The sequence below is a fragment of the Lampetra planeri genome, chromosome 35 (genome assembly GCF_965212315.1).
Source record: "Lampetra planeri chromosome 35, kcLamPlan1.2.h2, whole genome shotgun sequence".
Lineage (NCBI taxonomy): Eukaryota > Metazoa > Chordata > Hyperoartia > Petromyzontiformes > Petromyzontidae > Lampetra > Lampetra planeri.
In genome coordinates, this window is record NC_136141.1 from 6,049,788 (window position 1) to 6,070,885 (window position 21,098).

The 21,098-nt window shown below is 46.5% G+C and overlaps 1 protein-coding gene across 2 annotated transcripts in view; it reads left to right on the forward strand.

The window, feature by feature from the left end:
* Positions 1 to 2,987: 2,987 nt before the first annotated feature.
* LOC144730343 (neuronal-specific septin-3-like) overlaps positions 2,988 to 21,098 on the forward strand; it is a 257,761-nt gene continuing 239,650 nt past the window's right edge. Inside the window, exon 1 of one of the 2 annotated variants that reach the window (XM_078611089.1) lies at positions 2,988 to 3,123. In XM_078611089.1, the coding sequence (XP_078467215.1) occupies positions 3,081 to 3,123 (43 nt within the window). In that variant the 5' untranslated portion in view covers positions 2,988 to 3,080. The remainder of the gene's footprint in view (positions 3,124 to 21,098) is intronic. The other variant, XM_078611091.1, reaches the window with a different exon arrangement.

A 21,098-nucleotide genomic window follows, 5' to 3' on the forward strand; every position in this document is an offset into this window, starting at 1 on the left:
TCCTTTATACCAGGCGAGGAAGTTAACAACAGTCCCGAAGGCCCAACATACCAAGCGGCCAGGAACAAACAGCACTGTCGACGTTAGAACAGATGAGAGTAATACATTTCTTGAGTTGTGAAAGGTCACAATAACTTTGGAAAATAGATGATGGGAGGGAATTCCAAAGTCAGATGAGAGTAATGCATTTCTGCAGTGCGAGGGAAGAAGCAGAGAGAGAGGTGTTCCGGCCGGCAGCGTGGTGAGTTAGTGGGCGAATGGGCGGCGAGTGGGTGAGTGTGTCGTTGTGACCTGCAGTGTGGTGGTGGTTGAACACAGCACGCATGAGACAAAAACAGTCAATTTTGTTAGACCGAGTCCCCAACGTGGGTGGAGAAATCAAGGAGTGAAGTTCACGGGAACACCAATCCTGGCAGCAGCAATATCAGAGTGACAAGGAGGAGAGTTCGTGGCTGGAGATGAAGGCGTGAGACTGGGCAGCGAGGCGTCCAGATGGCAGTACAGATATGGGCTTTGGTCCACGTGTGTAATGACATGCATTGGGTCTGTGGATTGATTCTGGCCACGTGGGGAGCTTTGAGTGTTTTATGGATTCGTCCCACGTGGAGCCAAACGCTCACTGGTATTTGACCAAAACATCTCATTGCTGGACCCTGTTTTGAAAAAAAGGGTTGAGACTCGCTGACATTTACCCGGGTATATGTATTGTCATTCTGTGAGAGCCCAATTGTAGAAATGTCCAAAGTATAATTTGTAAAAAAAGAAACTAATTGTGCTACTGAAGCACAATTCATCCAGGCAAAGCACGCGACTCGCAGTTGTATAGTTCTAGTCTCACATCGCGATCGGGGGGGGGGGGTCTACACAGCCCATCATCGCTCTGTGGGCAGCTAAAGCGAATACAACTAAGCGAGGAGTTGTGAGCTGTTGTTGTCCGGAGAGACAGACTCCTGCCATTGATGGGAGTGGACAACTCAATCGAGACTGGCTCCTGTCACTCTCTATAGAAATGTAGCCTTTGTGTGAGCAGATAAACCCTCCTCCCCCACCACGAGACCCTGGTCACTCTTACAGAGAAGGTAGCGAATCTGAACGAGCTCTCTCACCGGTTGAAAGGAGGACACTGAGTGATGGGAATCGGTGAATTCGCTCTGACACAGCGCTGTCTCTCAGACACGATGAGTGACTTGGATAAAGCCCGTGTAGGACTGTTCGCGTCGCCAATGTTTACTGACGAGGCCGCAAAAGTAAAAAAAACAATACAAAGGTTTACGGAAACTGAATATCCTTTGGCGGTGTTCAGTGGGCGGGGGACACATTAGCGCTCGCTGGCAATTTTGACCAGATGGAGACGGAATGCGGCGGGGTAGGGGGGAGTGTGTGGGGGGTGGGGGGGGAGTGTGTGGGGGGTGGGAGGGCTTCTCCTTGTGTTACTTGTCGCGGCGAGCGACGGGGCCCGCCGGTTTGTCCGCCCGACACAATTTGACTCCGTAGCGTCGCCCATCAATCTCTCAAAAAGTACGGCGAGCAAGCAAAGCCACCACCCCCACCACCACCACCCCCACCACCACCTCCACCGCTCCCACCACCACCCTCATCACCTGCCCCACCACCCCGACCACCACCACTCCCACCACCACCCCCACCACCCCCCCCACCACCACCCCCACCCCCACCACCATCCCCACCACCACCACCCCGACCACCACCCCCACCCCCACCACCACCCCCACCACCACCACCCCGACCACCACCACCCCCACCACCACCACCCCCACCACCACCCCCACCACCACCACCCCCACCACCCCACCACCCGCACCACCCCCCCCACCACCACCCCCACCACCCCCACCCCCGCCGCCTTTCAAATATACGATTAGCACGGTTGGCTACGTGCGGCACCAACGAAGTTCAACATGCAAAAGACAACGACAAAGACCCCCCGTGTAGCCTGTAACAGACTGTTGGGGCAAGTGCTGTTCGCGAGTAGCACCAATGAAGGCCGGCACGGCACACGAGGGGCTGGATGGCCAGCAACCACGCCCGGCGCCCGCCTTTGTCTCCCCAGTGGCGATGATTTTACACACCGCACCAGGTATACCCATTTGAGGCCGAGTCAACCCTAGGGGAGGCCCGGCACCGGTTCAAATAATCGTCTCTACTGGTGTTGGACGTGAGCGGGAATCCGAACCGGGGTCGCCAGGTTCGCAGAGAAGCGCGGCTCCACGCACCATGAATCCAACAAACATCTCGCGGCCGCGAAAAAGCCGGCGGCGCCGCAACCTCCGATGAGCGAAATAAAGCGGAGCTCGATGCGACGCTGCGGCGTTTCCTCCCCCCCAACGTTCAGATTCAGGAAACGTGCATTTTGATCATTGTTTGGCTGCTACCAATTTCCACACCGCACGCCACTTCGTTGAGCTATCATTGTTGTGGCCAGGTCGCTTCTGAAAATTAAGCTAATGGCTCAGTGGGCCTTACTTTGGTAATATAAAAAAATAGTTTAGCTTTACTTATATTTTTGTGTGACTTGCTGACCTTTTCATACTCTTTGTTTTTTTTCGGTAAAGTCACGTAGGTAAAAAATTTAATAAATGAAAACAACTAAATTAAATCACGACGTTTCGGGCGCAACACAAGCGTCCTTCTTCCTTCAAATGTAGAATTGTTGACCTTTCTTATTCGTTGCACTCCTAAAGTGTTTTTGTATCGTGTGTTGTGACTTTCTGTCCCCGTGCGCCTACTGAACATCTGATGAAAAAGAGCTTCATAGCTCATCGGATTCTTCCAGCATAAATATTCTGGTTCTGATTCTGACCGTATTGCGTGAACAACAAAAGGGACACGATCGATGTTCGCTTTACCAAGCAACCCGCGTTGACCTCCCTTTCCGATTGGTTCGGTCGAATGAGAAAATAAAAGCCATGTCGTGAGCAATTGCTCGGTTTATTAAGGCTAAGGTTCGCCTGCGAGATAAACACACACACGCACACACAAAATAACCTGAGCGGTCTAAAGTCCAATTGCCTCGTACTCCTGGCCAGGCAAACATCTCACAAGCGCCTTGTTCTGTGAACATGGATCGGCGATTGGATCAGGCCAAGAAGGTGATTGTCAAAGGTGCGTGGTTTTGCGAGCAAAACAAATAAACGGGACCTTTTAAGGGGGCGCTTTTTTGTCCCATTTGAGTTCTGTTTAAACACGGTGTATAACTTGGGTTTATGGAAGATTAAGTCACACGACGAATGAGACGTCGGTGCTTGGAGTGATTTTTGCAGCTTTTTAAACCAAGCCAATGCGGTGTTGTGATCCACAAACGGTCAAACAAAGGTACTTAATAGGACAGTGGATAAGTAGTGGTGGAAACTACACGTTCCTATGGCGGGCACCAGTCTTACTCGGGGTTATGATGGTTATTGTCTTTGGATCTGTATGAATGTTTCGTAACCTTTAAAACATTTTGCGAAACGTAGCTAACTGCGTTGAGCTGAACGCAACCCATTAATAATATTCTACTTGCAACATTATTGTATTGTTATCATTGTTGTCTTGTTAGTATTGTTGTCTTGTTAGTAGTATTGTCTTGTTAGTATTGTTGTCTTGTTATTATTGTCTTGTTAGTATTATTGTATTATTAGTATTGTTGTCTTGTTAGTATTGTTGTCTTGTTAGTAGTATTGTCTTGTTAGTATTGTTGTCTTGTTAATATTATTGTATTGTTAGTATTGTTGTCTTGTTAGTATTGTTGTCTTGTTAGTATTATTGTATTGTTAGTATTGTTGTCTTGTTATTATGGTCTTGTTAGTATTATTGTATTGTTAGTATTGTTGTCTTGTTAGTATTGTTGTCTTGTTAGTATTATTGTTTTGGCTGCAGGTTGACTTTCTCAGCACCTCTTGACCAAAGCTACATAATCTGACAGCCTGAAGCAGTAGTAATCGCTGTGCTTAAAAATATGGCTATTTACTCTCCTGACAATCCGTTGGATTACTCAACTAACCATTTAACACAGAAATTACTGGGAAAACAATACCTCTGTGCCCAGGTGTGCCACTGGATGGCAGGTGATGGGTGGGGCTTCGTGACGCCGTCGGTATGGGCGTCGGAGTGGCGAGATGTTAGCTACCTCGCCTGGTATGCAGGAGGTCTTGGGTTCATTCCTGACTCTGACGCCTGCTGTATATTTGGAGTTTGCATGTTCTCCCTGTGGTCGTGTTGATTTTTCTCTGGGTTCTCCGGGGTTTTCCCTCCACATCGATATGTATTGAGAGCCTAATAAAGAGTTATTAGGCTCAGTGGGCCTTCCATGGTAAAATAAAAATAATTAATGGTGAAATTAGTTAATAGTTAGCGACCAGAAAAAAACGCCACTTTTTTCTAATTTTCTTGCTGTGTTTTTCACACCTGATGACGATTGCTTGTGTTGCAGTCGAAACGTCGTGAGAATTTTTTATATATTTTTTTTTATTGTTTCCCTTCTACGTGACTTTACCGAAAGAACCAAGAATATAGTTAGTGACCAGTTAACATGAGCATGGGCAGTGCTCGTTGCCATTGCCAGCTCCGAGCCAGCGTTGGAAATTCCACATTCCTATGGTGGAATCCAGTCTGCCCAAATGGAGACGGCCAGATAGCTCAGAGGTCAGAGCCATGAGGGGTCACCGCTGAGGTCTTGAACCCAGGCATCTGCCTGTGAATCAATTGGGTTTTCAAGCGTCACGAGTTATTGGTCTCAGGCTTGTCCACCAATGACCACGTAAAAAAAAGCCATCACGTCCAAAATTGGTTCTGCACTTAATTTCGCTCCAACTATGAAAATTTTTATATAATTTTTGACTGTCACGTGGTGAAAATGACTCTCATGCACAGAGCACTCTGGGAAGTAGCTCTGTGACGTCTGCTTCCGTGGGCCATTCTCCAACACGAGGAGCTTGCAGGGCCCTGCGACAGATCTGAATTGACGCCATGTCTCGTGACACGATGTCGATAGTTCAATCGGGATAAAATTGGGAAGAAAAAAACGTTACCATAACTGACTTGTGTGTTTCACAGTCCCATATCGTCTTTCCCAGGTGATTATACGCAAATGGTCCCGTTGGTGAGGCCCGAGTGAAAACTTTTGCTGATGGAATGACAGCGATGGCAGCCGTCGCGATATAATGGGGGGAAAATAAGAATAGAAAAATGGCTTAACTTGTGCACTCTATATGTAGGTCTCGTGCAGTGAAACTTGTCGATGAGCTGTTGATGGTTTGACACACACATGCGGGAAGCTAACACAAAATCCCCTCCTGAAAAAAACCCACAGTGGTCGTGAAACCTTGCGAAAATGTCATTAACGGCTGACTCCCAGTAAACAAACACGCTTATCAGTGCTGCATCTCCATGAGGGTGCACACGTGTTTTCTAAGACCCCCAAGTCAACCGGAGAAAGATTAAGAAGCCATCAATGGTAGGCGTGGTGGGGGGAGGGCGGCTTTCGTTGACAATTAAAATCAGCAAATCTTCAAAGAATTGAGCAAAATCAAAATGCTCCATCTGGGTGGGGCGTGGTGTGTGACGACACCAGAAGGTCTCCAATGTGCTTGGTTCCCGGAGGAGCGAAACGTCGGACATCGTGCCGAACAACACGCGGCAAGACCTGTAAACACAACGGAGTGCCGGGTGACGCAGCTGTGAAAATGTACGCAGTAACATCACGATCAATAATGAAATTGTTTTCATGTCAATCAGACAAGTATGTATTTTGGAGTATTCTTTCCAACAACAAAAACAATCTTTATTTAGGCTTGTTATTTTGCTTTGAAAATTGTTTTGGTTTGATGACCTTTTTTTGTTGATTTTACTCCAATATTTCATTGGTTCGTGAGAAAAATGACCAGCTTTCACTTTTTGATGCAAAAGCATACCAAACAAAAATGAAGGGACCACTTTAAAAGCCATTCATATGTTACAGCCGTGCAACAGAGCACTAAACTTACCTGTACATTTGATGCAAATGATACGTTAATGTTGCATTTCGGCGAATGAATAAAGTAAAACGGTACAAACAAGACGGTAAACATGAGAACAAAACATTCTTACATTTAAACATTGGCAGACATCACATTGGTGGCTGATTTCATAGCTGTTGAAACATTTTAATAACCCCTACAAACTTTGCAAAAAAATATTCCCGAGAAAAAGGGGAATATTGGCAACATTTTCCTGTGGTCGTTTGAAACGAAATTTCATGAGCACAACGTGACCTAAACAGGTTGTGTTATAAAGACACCCGCGATGGTGTTTAGGTGATGACTGAACAAAATTCCATGGCCAAGAGTCGGCATGGCATAGCATTTGTACACACATTTTTGGTTCTTACCAGGCAAGGCCCACTGAGCTGTTTAGCTCTTATTCAGAAGCGACCTGGCCACAAAATGAAAGCTCAAAGAAGTGGCCTAATGTCACGTGGACATTTACAGCAGCCAAATACTCGAAACGCGTGATGTTGATTCTAAATGTGGGGAGAAAAACCGGAGGACCCGGAGAAAAAAATCCAGGCGACCACGTGGAGATAGAGAGACACCGCAAACTCCAAATATACAGCAGCAGGCGTCAGCGTTGGGATTGAACCCACGACCTCCTGCATACCAGGCGAGGGAGTGAACATCTCGCCACCGTGGTGCCCACACAAACAGACCAGCGCAGACAAGACAACTCGTGAAATCTGGCAACGGCACGCTTGGCAGTTGCTGTGGATTTGAAACTGCAAGGAACTTGATGACAGCCTCAGGGTATTTCCTCCCCCCCTCTCTCTCCAAAAAGTCAACTTTGCCGTATTTGCCGTAAATTCTTGGGGAGCACCTTTTGACAGCACGACAATTAGGAAAGGTCGACTGTTGTGGCATTTTTCACGTGAACACAAAAAAACGGTGTTTGAATGGCGTTCGGTGACCCCTTGTCACCGTTTTTTTTTGTTTAGCTTTTTACCGATCCAGTCTCAAACAAAAAAAAGGGGCTCGGCATGCAACACTGGAGCAGAATTGAGGACAAAAAGAAAGTAGTGTCCACTAACTTTCATCTGGTGTCCTCGAAGGATAGTTGCATGACTGAGATTTGTGCAGATAAACACGCGCCCCAATACCTTGCAGCCCACACAGGCATCTGCGCAATATCCCGAGTGGTTTGCGACACGTGCCAAGCATTCGTTCGAGGCACTGGCCAAACATCCTAATGTAGTCTTAGTTTTTTCGGTAAAGTCACGTAGGTAAAAAATGAAATTAAAATTAATAAAATAAAATGATAAAAATCACGACGTTTCGGAGGCAACACAAGTCTCCGTCATCAGGTGGGACCGTCACAGCCAGATTTGCTGTATCAATTTGCTGTATCAAGCAAATCTGGCTGTGACGGTCCCACCTGATGACGGAAAATTGTGTTGCCTCCAAAACGTCGTGATTTTTATTATTTTATTTTATTAATTTTAATTTCATTTTTTACCTACGTGACTTTACCGAAAAAAACTAAGAGTATGAATCCTTGCTGTCACGAAAGCTTCAAATCTAGAATCCTAATGTAGCCCAAGTCTATAGCCCATTGTCATTCCACTGCTGGATGAAGGCCTCCCTCCGCCTTGCCATGGCGGCCAAGGGGCTTACTTTGACCATGCTTCACCACGCTGGTCAATCGTTTGTCGGTAAGTGAAGGGAGAGGGGGGGCCCAGAACGAATTAAGTTATCGCTGGCCACTGATGTTGGCCGTCGCCAGCAATTGACAAACTCAGTTTGCGAGGTTGAAAGCGCAGTGCGCTAACCACTGCGCCACCCCTCTCCCAGAGCAGAACCCTTCTCAGAGAATGGTCTCAAGACTCGGTGAGGTTTTTTTTTGGTGAGAAATTTTCCATTATTATTTCAGTCATAGTGTCGTTTTGCTTAATCAAGCGTGGGTGACGCTCATCTCCATTGGTGGCGCTGTCTGTGGTGGAAATTCCACATTCCTATGGAGGGAAAGGGGGGCAGTCTCCCCACAGGAAGACCCACTGTTGGCCTCTTACAATGTGATACTCGTTTTATCAACCTTGGAGGGATGATGGACCGAGTTGACCCCCGACCGGGATTTGAACTCGTAACCTTCCGATTGTGAGTGAAGACCTCTAACCACAGCACCACCCCGGCCGCATTGATGAAAGAGTGACCTTTATGAGTGACCTCGTAAGGAAGACACATTAAAGCTGTCCCTGTGGCAACTTAGAGGTTTCGACTTTCTTCACGATCCTCAGCACAACATTGCCGAGTGGTTCACTGTTACATTGTACTCAGAGGGATCATGGAAAAGCGCCTTTACTAGACGAAGCTCTTGAGAGACAATGGCGAGGGTATTGGGTCTACTCTTACACATTGACCAGGCGCATTGGAAGAGGTGGCAGGACCCACACTTTACCCCACCACGCACGGACCTGCCGACTGTATGTACGTTTGGTGAACTTCTTTTTGCACCGTACGTAGCAAACCGTGTTAATCGGAGGTGCGCGGGAAGGACAACAAGCTGGACACAAAAAGTATTGAATAAAATTTCGATTTAAAGCTTTCGTGACTGCAGGGATTCATCTTCTTTGTTCTTTCGGTAAAGTCACGTTACTTTACCGAAATAACCAAGAAGAATATTGAATAACTTCAATTGCACACAAGGGACGTCACGATCATTATCTTCAGCCATGATCAATCCACTGCGAGAAAAAAGGCCTAGCCAAGCCTTCGCCACCTCGCCCGGGGATGTCACTCGAGTGAAGGAACATTTCACTAGAGCTGTGGGGGGCCCCCTAAGCGAGAGGAGCTTTATTTACGGCTGTGTGTTAAAAACAAATCCCGTGTCTGCTCGTGTGTGTGTGTATGGGTTTACCCGAGCAAACGCATGCCGGGAAGAGAGTGCGGTGGCGGTGGGGGGGGGGTTGGGAGAGGAGGGGGGGGGGTAATTGACGAGAGCTATGTCCACCACATGGCTCAGCCGGAGAGCAGCTGGCACATTTACGCGTCGGTGGAAACGAGACCAGGAGCTGAACATGGAACTAAGGGGGGGCGTAAAGGGGCTCGTTCGCATAAACTACCCAGGAAGGGCTCGCTGAGAATGGTGACTTCATTTTTTGTTTAAAGGATGTTTCTGCATTTGGGATTGTATGGCCGAACCCATTAAGTGATGACTGGAGAAAGCCCCACCAAGCACACAAAGAGGTCAAACTCAACACGGCAGCTCCGTGCCCAGTGCCGGATTAAGCTAGTGCGGGGCCTGTAACATGTTATAAAGAGGCCCTAAAAAAACCGCGTAAATATTTAAACGCAAATTTTTTACTTGCAGAGTAAAGTAATTGTATTTTTTTCCATTTTCTACAGCCAGATAATACGACAAATCGATAACATTACACACCCAGTCGTTCGTAAAAGTTTAAGGCAGTATAGTACTATAGTAATAGAGCAAGTGCAGAATCACTGAACCGGAATTGATATCATCTTCTTGGTTCTTTCGGTAAAGTCACGTAGAAGGGAAATAATAAAATAATACAAATAAAACAAAATAAAATAATTCTCCCAGACCTGTTCTTCACCTGAGGACGGATGCTTGCGTTGTGGCCGAAACGTCGTGAGAATTATTTTATTATGTTTTATTTCTATTATTTTATTACTTCCCTTCTACGTGACTTTACCGAAAGAACAAAGAAGATGAATCCCTGCAGTCACGAAAGCTTTAAATCGAAACGGAATTGATATCTTCCAAATATTTAGCGAGGGGCCCTTGAAAGTGCGGGGCCCGTAGCTACATATGTAGCTACTTTAGCTGGCCCGCTCATGCTACGTGACCCGCTCGTTTGCGTGCGTGTGTGTGTGTGTCGTGGAAGGCGTACAAGCACAGTGGTGTCATTTTAATCTCGAAAATTTGGAAAATCAGACTTTCGTCTTTATCCGCTGAAAAGTAAACTTGTGTGTGTGTGTGTACATTAGCTCCATCATGATCAGTGTTGTGTAAGACTTGTCTTGCGGAACGTATGTTTGGTAATTCACATATACGTGCGTACTTTTGTATTTGCGGTCGCCGCTATTGGACATGACTTCGATATGGTGCATGTAGGGTGTATGTCACTTCAAGGGTGTTTCAATACGTGACGAACACGGGGATTTCTCCACAAATCTGTCTGCCCGCCTGATGACGCAAGTTGTAATCACTGGCGAAACGTCGCACTCAGATCGTAAATGTTGTTGATTTGCTCTCCAACACACCGGTGTTGCTGTACTAGTAACGAATTGGCCACGTTCTGCTTACGTGAAAAAACCTTACTAATTGGCTGTGTCGGGTGGCGGCGGGTTTAACGACACATTTATATTTACGCGATCTAAGCTAACAAAAAAAAGATGTTATGGACGCGAAGACCGTTCGCAATTATTGAACCCGTGTCGCAACTCGTTGCACCTTCGTTTGATAAACATGAGGTGTCTTTACACCCCCCCCACGAAGAAGGCAAGTTGCAAATCTGTGCACTTCTAATGTGCACTTGTGCTCGGGGGGGGGGAGGGTGGGGGGGTTGATGTCGTTGATGATGTGATGCATCTGCCGTCTCCTGGCAAAATATGAGTGCCAGGGTCACGTGTGTACGTTGAACTTCATTCGCACCGTGATAATTCGGAGGTGTGGGGGGGGGGAAGGCCAACAAACTAAACGCAAAAAGCAGTTCTAAAGTTTTGAGTTTTCAATCCAGATTTCAAAGTGGCACAGCTCAAGTAGCGTCCTGATATCGGCTTCCTAATGTCGGTAATGCCCACTGGACTATCATAGCTATTTTTTGAGAAGTGAACTGGCTACAAATGATAGGTCAACCGAAGTGGCTTATCAAATGGAAATGCATCGCAGCCCAACGCTGTCAACGCGTGTCTACGAGCGAACATCAGAGACGAGGGGTCGTGCGTCTCTGAATTCACATCGGCTGTCCACCCAGCTTTATAAATTGGTCCACCGCGGTTGATCGATGGGGATGTTGGGAGTGGTGGGATAATGTGGGGGTACTCACATCTCTTTAAAGCCATCTGGCAAAGTGTGAAAGAGTAGGCTTAAATACCCTACGGATGTACCCTCTGGAGTTCGAGCTAGCGGAAGCCCTTCCTGCCAGTAGTGACGTGAGCAAGCGATTGCAGGGCTGCGCCTTTAATAATAATAATAATAGTTCAATTTGTAACGCGCGCAAATTTGCAGACGTAGTGGCCGCAACTCAGAGGCGCGGAGCCAAGCTCAGAGTCGCTCGAAAGCATGATTGTAGAGGTGAGTTTTTAAGTGTCTCTTGAAGGAGGCGATTGAGGTGATGCTGCGAATGTGCAGAGGGATATCGTTCCAGACTGTTAGGGCTGCCACCGAGAAGCGGCGCATAGACATGACCATCCTGGATCTTGGTATCAAGAGGAGGTCGTAAGTCGCGTTGAACTTCTTTCGCACCGTACGTAGCCAACCACGCTAATCGTAAGTGATAGTTCTAATTGTTATGTTCATCCGTTTTGAGAACTTGAAACTTATTTGAACCTCAGCCAGAATCAAATGCTCCCTTTCAAACTTGTTTCTCTTGCGAGTAAGATTAGACTTGTGTTATTCTCATCGAAGAGAGGTCAACCATCTCGAGTTACTCTCATTACAACTCTCTGTGGTGAATGTGTCGAACAGACAGCCTGCTAAAAAACACCTTGGCCCAACGATCCAACTCTGGTCTCACCATCAACTCACAGATTGACTTTACGTTAAATAAAGCGAAACGTTAAATTGTTTTTCTCCGTCGAAATAAGCAATCCGTTCCTCTCACAAGCCACCTTCCCACTGTTGAAGCTCCTACCGTACCTCAGTTTCACGACTGATATGTAGGCCACAGATAGTATTCAAATGCCCTCCTTAGTAAACACAATTATCCGTATTAATCGGCTCCAAGATTCGTCTTAGATACCCAATTAGTAGAGTTTTACTCTGAAGCTAATATAGCGTCACTGGAGTTACGTTGAGATTCGACAACGGATGAACTTCATCGACAAATTTCGCATTTTTTTATGGGTTATATCGCCTAAGTATAAACGTGTCGTAAACCCGCCACCACCCGACACAGCCAATTAGTAAGGTTTGTCACGTAAACAAAACGCGACAATTAGTTACTATTGTAACTGTTGTGGGTTTACTCTCCAACACACCGGTGCGCTGAAGTAGTCACTCATTGGCGCGTTCTGTTTACGTGACAAACCTTGCTAATTGGCTGTGTCGGGTGGTGGTGGGTGAACGACACATTTACATTTACGTGATCTAACCCAACAAAAAAACATTGCTTACGAATAACATTGGTCGCGAAAGCCGACGCATTAAATTAATCTTTTTAAGTTTTAACATCCAAATCAGCTCAGTATTTTCCATTCGCAAAGTCAAAGAAACCTTACGTAGACTTCTGATTGCCTGTTGATCACCCCTACATCAAGAACTCTGGTTCCAGGGTCTTCTCTTGCACTGCACACACACATTTTGTGAATGTCTTCATGACCAATCTTAATATTCCACATTTACTTCCCTCTAGCCACGTGTATTTTGAAGGCCACGCTAAATCACCATTGTGCCTGAGGCTGTGTATATGGTTTACTGACACATACGCCTGTGAGAGGAATTTCTTGACACCGTTTTTTTTAATTTTGTATTCAAGCACTGTTTATTGTTCACCTTGTTCGTGGCAAGTTCTGGCGTGGGTTTCGTGTAAACAATTTGTTGTTGTTTGTCCTATTCTTAGTTTGCACATTTCACCCACCCTGAGATGATGTCCTGTGACTGCTGCCACTGCCAACGGTCTCGGCTTGAGGTCTATGAGCCTTCATGCGACTCTATGGTTCTCTATGTAACTCTATGTAACTCTATGGTTCTCTATGTAACTCTATAAGATCACTACATATCTCTATGGATCTATCTGCAACTCTATGGGTCTCTGTGTAGCTCTATGGATCTTTCTGCAACTCTATGGATCTCTACGCAACTCTATGGATCTCTGTGTAACTCTATAGATATCTCTGCAACTCTATGGATCTCTGTGTAACTCTACCGATCTCTCCGCAACTCTGTGGATCTCTGCGCAACTCTATGGATCTATCTGCAACTCCATGAATCTTTCTGCAACTCTATGGATCTCTCAGCAACTGTATGGATCTCTCTGCAACTCTATGGATCTTTACGCAACTCTATGGAACTCTCTGCAACTCTATGGATCTCTCTGCAACTCTATGGATCTCTCTGCAACTCTATGGATCTCTTCGCAACTCTATGGATCTCTCTGCAACTCTATGGATCTCTGTGTAACTCTATGGATCTTTACGCAACTCTATGGATCTCTCTGCAACTCTATGGATCTCTCTGCAACTCTATGGATCTATCTGCAACTCTATGGATCTCTCTGCAACTCTATGGATCTCTGTGTTAATCTATGGATCTCTCTGCAACTCTATGGATCTCTACGCAACTCTATGGATCTCTACGTGACTCTATGGATCTCTCTGCAACTTTATGAATCTATCCGTAACTCTATGGATCTCTACGCAACTCTATGGATCTCTCTGCAACTCTATGGATCTATCTGCAACTCTATGGATCTCTCTGCAACTCTATGGATCTCTGTGTAAATCTATGGATCTCTCTGCAACTCTATGGATCTCTACGCAACTCTATGGATCTCTACGTGACTCTATGGATCTCTCTGCAACTTTATGAATCTATCCGTAACTCTATGGATCTCTACGCAACTCTATGTATCTCTACGCAACTCTATGGATCTCTACGTGACTCTATGGATCTCTCTGCAACTTTATGAATCTATCCGTAACTCTATGGATCTCTACGCAACTCTATGGATCTCTCTGCAACTCTATGGATCTATCTGCAACTCTATGGATCTCTCTGCAACTCTATGGATCTCTGTGTAAATCTATGGATCTCTCTGCAACTCTATGGATCTCTACGCAACTCTATGGATCTCTACGTGACTCTATGGATCTCTCTGCAACTTTATGAATCTATCCGTAACTCTATGGATCTCTACGCAACTCTATGGATCTCTCTGCAACTCTATGGATCTCTCTGCAACTCTATGGATCTCTCTGCAACTCTATGGATCTCTGTGTAAATCTATGGATCTCTCTGCAACTCTATGGATCTCTACGCAACTCTATGGATCTCTACGTGACTCTATGGATCTCTCTGCAACTCTATGGATCTCTGTGTAAATCTATGGATCTCTCTGCAACTCTATGGATCTCTACGCAACTCTATGGATCTCTACGTGACTCTATGGATCTCTCTGCAACTTTATGAATCTATCCGTAACTCTATGGATCACTACGCAACTCTATGGATCTCTCTGCAACTCTATGGATCTCTCTGCAACTCTATGGATCTCTCTGCAACTCTATGGATCTCTGTGTAAATCTATGGATCTCTCTGCAACTCTATGGATCTCTACGCAACTCTATGGATCTCTACGTGACTCTATGGATCTCTCTGCAACTTTATGAATCTATCCGTAACTCTATGGATCTCTACGCAACTCTATGGATCTCTCTGCAACTCCATGGGTCTCTGCGCAACTCCACGCGACAGCCCTGCTGAGCCCAATGGGGGGGGGGGGGCTCCTTACCGGCTCACGCAAAGTCTAAGTCAGCGCACGAACCCTGGTGCTGTATCAGTGCCGGCAGTCGCGTGCTAATCAACGCACCACGGGAGCCAACTGGCCCCCGCGGTGACTTGGGGGGGGGGGGGGCACCTTGCTGCTGCTACTGCTGCTGCTACTGCTGCTGCGCGTATGTTTTGCTCATCATGACAGCAGCATGCCTGCCAGTGCAGATTGCACAAACAACTCGGCACGGCCCCTGGGCGGTGGTCTACAGCTCCAAGGAAATTGCATCCCGTGGGGATTGTCCAGACGTGTGTATGTTTGTCTTTGTAGGCGTGTGCGCGTGTGTATGCATGTGTGTCATTTTCGTTGTTTGTATATCTGTGTCTGTGTGTGTATGTATGTCTTTATTTCTGCATGTATGAATGTGTGTACTTGTCTTTGTATGTGTGTATATGTGTGTGTGTATGTGGGGAGAGTTGGTGTAGCGGTTAGCGCGCTGTGCTATGAACCCTGGGACCCGGGTTCGATTCCCGCTCACGGCCAACACCCAGTGACGATTATCTGAACCGGTCCTAGGCCTCCCCTAGGTCGACTCAGCCTCAAATGAGTACCCGGTGCGGTGTGTAAGCATCGCCACTGGGGAGACAAAGGCGGTCGGGCGTGGTGCTGGCCACCCATCCTCTCGTGTACCGTTTCAGCCTTCATAGGTGCTCGCTAACAGCACTTGCCCCTATAGTCTGTTAAGGCTATACGGGGGATAGTTGTCTTTGTCTTTGTGTGTATGGGAGCTGTAAGGCCACAGGTGGGGGGGGGGGGGCATCTTCCAGTCATCTCAGTCAGTCAGCCCATCGCGCTTAGGTCTGTCGCATGACCTGCTGTCAGAGAGCCTTCCACACTCCACGTGGCCTCACAGTGCACCTAGGCTGGCACAAGCACTGTGGTGACCCCACCGTCGCTTCGTGGTCAATAGCGGCTGCTGTTGTTGTCTGGAGCAAGTGATACAGTGTTTAGCCGACTGCACCACGAATTTGGATTCCTGAGTTCGATAGCTGGCTGCAGTGGCGAGGGATATACAAACCCCGGTTCTAAGCCTGGGAAGATAAAGGCGGCCGAGAAAGGTGCTGTCTGCACCGTCTCCTTGAGCGCTTGCCCCAAAATACATACTATATGGGGGATCTTTGTATGGTTGGCATGTTTCTGTGTGTGTGTGTGTTATACCCATGCATGTGTTGTTGTTTAATTTCCCATTTTTGTCTTCCTGCCTCCTAAACGAGGTTGTTAGAATAATAGGGCATTGCATTTTCCGATAAATTTGCCGCCCCTGCCATTGGAAGAGGCCTGTCACCAGGCTTCCTTAGGCGGGAAATGATCCTGCTCCACAGCTGTAACCAGTTTGAACTTCAAAAGGTACTTTTAATCAGAGGAAACAGCCTCGGTAAAACTGGGGGGGGGGGGGGGGCACGCCGGCTGAATTTGAATCCGGATGCCCGTTTCCTCGCCGCACGCTGCGCGTAATCCGTGCTGCAAGCTCCTCTTTCTTCTGGAAGCTTCTGCTTCTTCTTCGTGATGACATTTGTTTAAAATGTGTTTATGCTTCGCAGAATTATGATTGTCAAGCAGCTTGCTTTCCCCAGGAACACCTCACTGATGCACATGATACTTTCAGGAGGGTCTTTCTGGAAAAAAAAAACTAAAATAAATTTGAGCCATGATGCTGCCACACAATGGCCTACTCTTTCGCATGACGTCACATGATCTTTGGTGTCCACTGAATATGCCCGCAACCTGTTCTGTTGCCAGAAAGGGTAAACACCTCTTCTTATTTCCCGTCGTGTTAATCGTTGGGTGACCGCTGGAATCGAACCCCCTTCAGCAAGCAGCAAATGTGCGGCCGTTAGGTTCGGTCACAGCCCAGCGAGCTGTGTGCGGTGGCTTTGTGAAACTCCCTTCCCGTGGACATCGAGGAGTCGTGGCTCTGGTTCGCCAAGAGGAGGCAGTACAGCCAGTGGACCAATCGCCATCGGTTTCCAACTTTACGGAGATCGAGCGTTGCTCCCTCTCGCGCGCGTGGGTTTTCTCCGGGGACTCCAGTTTCCTACGAAAAGGATTTCAACGTAAAAACCCAATGCATGAGCCTCCTGAAAAAACAACAACTTGTTACGATACGTGCAGTTGTGGTCTATGCAAACATGACTCCTTGTAAAAAAGGTGTCAGTTTTGTTGCCAAATAAAAGGGTAAAAAAACAATTATCATATTTTTTCTTCTGGAAAATGAGGTTCCAATGGTGTAAATGCTTACCCCGAGCTCTCATACTCTGATGGTGCATTGTCTTTGAGTTGTGCGCCTTTTAGCGTCATCTGGTCCAACACCATGTGAGACTAGGCTCTAAGGAAAGCTGTCTCGGGTGTGGACCAATCAACTTCAAGGACAGTGCACATTATCAGAGTTATGTTTTTTGTTTGCCTTTTTACTACAGGTACATCATGGGACATCCTTTGCCAGTACCAAAATATACCAATAGAAAAAAGGGGAAAAACCCTATTGGTATGACTGCAGGTATTGTGGTCTATGCTAACATGACTCCTTGTAAAGAAGGTGTCAGTTTTGTTGCCAGATAAAAGGGTAAAAAAACAATTATCAGCTTTTTACGACTCAGTGTGATCGGCTTTCCTGGATAAACAAATCCTAATTATTATTCTTATAGTAGCAGCCTTACGATTTTCTGTTCATAACCGAATATAAATCAAACAAAACGTAAACACGTCAGTCAATAGCACTCCCTTAACTGTAGGAAATATATTCTTTGGGTCTTTCGGTAAAGCCACGTAGATAGAAAAAATTATAAAAATATCACGACGTTTCGATCGCAACACAAGCAATCGTCATCAGGTGAAAAAATAGCGAGAGAGCTGCTGAGGCAGGATAACATTTTTAAAATAAATTTTCTATCTACGTGGCTTTACCGAAAGACCCAAAGAATATGAATTCCTGCAGTCATGAAAGCTTTAAGTCAAGATTTGTAAGAAATAACTTTATAATATGTAACATTACGGGCATTTAGCCTTCTTCATTGCAGAGGAATACAGAGGCCATGGGTGTTTAGTGCAGTGTCCAATAATAATTGTTCGTTAAGTCTCACCAGCCGCTCTGCTACGAAGAAAGGCCCATTGCTCAAAATATCACCGGTTATATTTCCTCTTTGGCCAGCGTCCTTGACACGTGTGGTGAGTTTTTTTAAGACTTTAACTTAATTTTGTTGTTGTATTTAAATATGGAGCTGTCCCAGTAATGAGGTGATTTCTGCTGCGTCTGCAGACCACAAGGCCATGCGGTCCGCATACGCTGGTTGTTGTGTATCAGGGAAACATGCTGCCAGACGCAGAGACGGTATGTGTCCGAATGTTTTCAGACATTCACCCATGCAAACAAGTGTATTTAATGTTGCGGACAAAAAAAAAACTGAACCTAATAGTGCAGAGCAATATTACCAATGTGCCTGAAAAAGAAGAACGCGTTTAGCCAGTGGCATCGTACCCGCTTGGGACGTATAAGAATCGGAAAACGTGGACCTTAGCCGATAAACCCCCCCCCCCCAAAGCTTGAGGAGGACACTGAGAGGCACGAAGAGAAGCGTGCTAGAAATTGCATCGAGAGACAGAAACAGAAACGCATGTGGCGCATTGCATCTGCGCATCGTTACATGGACAACAAATGTAGCGGGGGACGCGGTCACATTAATAACAGAGGGGATTGGTGCAAGGCCTCCGATGTGCCATACTTATTATGCCTTTTTCTTTCACCCCAAGAACATTAATCATGACCAACGAATGATGCTTGCAGATGTCAGTCGTTTGTAGATCGTGCTATTTCGGGTCGTATTACATCATGCCCTGCTATAGACGTTCATTTGCTTGCAGTATGTAAGGACTGTGACCTCAACGTTAAATATGTATTGTTTATATATATACACACACACAGTAGCTAGTGGAATAGACGGGACTTTCTTTTGCAAACAAGAGGCCTGTAGATTGTACATCTTTAAAACGATTGCTGCGAATGCCATCTGCCTCCCCATTGCCATTCCGTGCGTTGCATTAACCAAAAAAAAAATACAGGGCGATCCATTTACAGATACCCCAATTTAAATCACTCGGGAGAAGTGACACAAATCGTAGGTAAAATAATTCTCACGACGTTTCGGCCACACCTGAGGACGGCTGCTTGCGTTGTGGCCGAAACGTCGTGAGAATTATTTTATTATGTTTTATTTTTATTATTTTATTACTTCCCTTCTACGTGACTTTACCGAAAGAACCAAGAAGATGAATCCCTGCAGCCACGAAAGCTTTAAATCGAAATTTAAATCGTAGGATGTCGATTGAGAGCCGCGCAGCGTGGGGCAGCGTGTCCGCACATTTGCGTCGCTTCTCAGCTGATTGCTCCGCTTTTTCTTCTACATTTTAAAGATTAGTTTTTTTCATTGTTCTCATTGTTTTTTTATTCTAAGCAAGAGCCCAGCGGTATAGAGCGCTGAGCGGTTTTAAAACAAAACAAAACGGAACGGGGCAACAGAGAAATTCCACGGGGGCTGAACTAGGCCTCGGCAATGTAAGGTAAAAGTGTAAAAACAACGAGCCTACCTTTACCTTACCTTTTACCTTACCACAATACAATCACTCTACCCGACCTTTTACCCTTTAGCAGGTAAGGAAGGTAAAAGGTAAAAAGCAACGAGCCTACCTTTACCCTACCCTTTACCCTTACCCCTTGGCATGTCGACACCTTTACCCTTTACCTTTACCCTTTTACCCGGTAAAAAGGGTAAATTACCTTACCTTGCCGAGGTCTAGGCTGAACCTCGAAATGCGGCGCTCATCATGGGTCGCCCGGGGGGAGGGGGGGGGGAGAAATGAGCTCGCCCCCCCCCTTCCCCGACTTGCTTAGGGATTGCTTGCAGCAGCATGCGGTTTTTTTTGTTGTAAGGGGAAAGGATGGCGAGGGGGAAAGGAAGGCGAAGTGATGGGTAAGACAAGGGTGGAGGCACGGGGGAAAGTGTGCAAGAGCAAGGTCTAGCACATAAAGTAAACCGAGTGAACTTACCGTCGGCGTGAATTTCGCAGGGCAGTGGTGATACCTCTCATGGCTCGAACGCCCGTGACCTCCTTTTCATTTGAGTTTTTAATCGAAGCCAAGTGAACCTATCGTCGACATGAATTTCTGCAAAGCAGTGGTTAGCCCTCATGCCCATTCGTGGGGGCGACACCTCCGAAGCCCGTGACCTCCTTTGCTCCAGAGTCTCAATCGAGCCCGTGTCACAGAATTTTGCGATGCAGTCTCCATGTCGTTTTCCCTTCGGGGTGGCTCGCTTGAGGTGCAGATCCGTGAATCTCGATCCGTGCCACGCCACCTTTCTCCCCCGCTCCACGGAGCCATCGCGTTAACAATGTTCCATCACCAGCTGAGAACAATAGATGGGCCACCCGGCATATTTGCCACGTAAAACCTCACGAGAAAATCAAGGCAGTCGTCATGATAATCTCACTCGTGCTGTTTGGCCAATTCTTCAAGCTGTTTAATATTAATAGTATACGTGTTCAAACTCTTTACAGATAGAACAGCGGCCTGCTTACTCTACTGCCACCAGTATACATGTACCACTGGTATCAACGATTCCAACCACATGTCAATGCTGGCCCAACGTGGCGTGCTTACAGGATAGGCGTCTTGAGCCTCTGCATAGTTTGTGTGTGCACATACTGTATCTTGGGAAACATACGACACGCCTGTGTTGTGCAAGGCGATGCCCTTGCATGCTGTGCTGGCTATTTTTATTTTAAGTGGCCGACGTACGCTTCGGCTTTAAAATTAAACTTAATAAAATTAGCCGCAGCCCGTTCAAGTGCCAGCTTTTCACATTCAGCGCTCGCGGGACTACTGTATACGCTTAATGTAGCTTGCACACAAACGAAGAAAAATCTCACATTTACTCTCTCGCTGGAGGGAAATTGCTGTTCGCAAGCCTCCGATTATGGACGGCATGGCACGTGACTGGGTGCGATGGTCCAACACCACGCCCGGCTGCGTTTTCCTTCCCAGTGTAGATTAGGAGCCGCGGTGACTATGAGATGTTAACTCCCTCGCCTAGTGTGCAGGAGGACATGGGTTCGATCCCGACCCCGAGTGTGCGTGTTCTCCCCGTAGTTGCGTGGATTTTTCTCCGAATCTGTTTTTGTTTCACCTCCACATTTAGAATCAACGTGCGTTTAGAGTGTTTGGCTGCTATACATTTCCACGCGATAAGCCAGCTTCGTTGACCTATCATTTGTGGCCAGGTCGTTTTTGAAAAAATCTGGATAGCTCAGTGGGCCTGACCTGGTAAAAAAAAAAGTTTATTTTTAGGTACACACCGCCAACTCAACTTAAAGAAGACCCACGATTGGGTCGGATATCACTTGC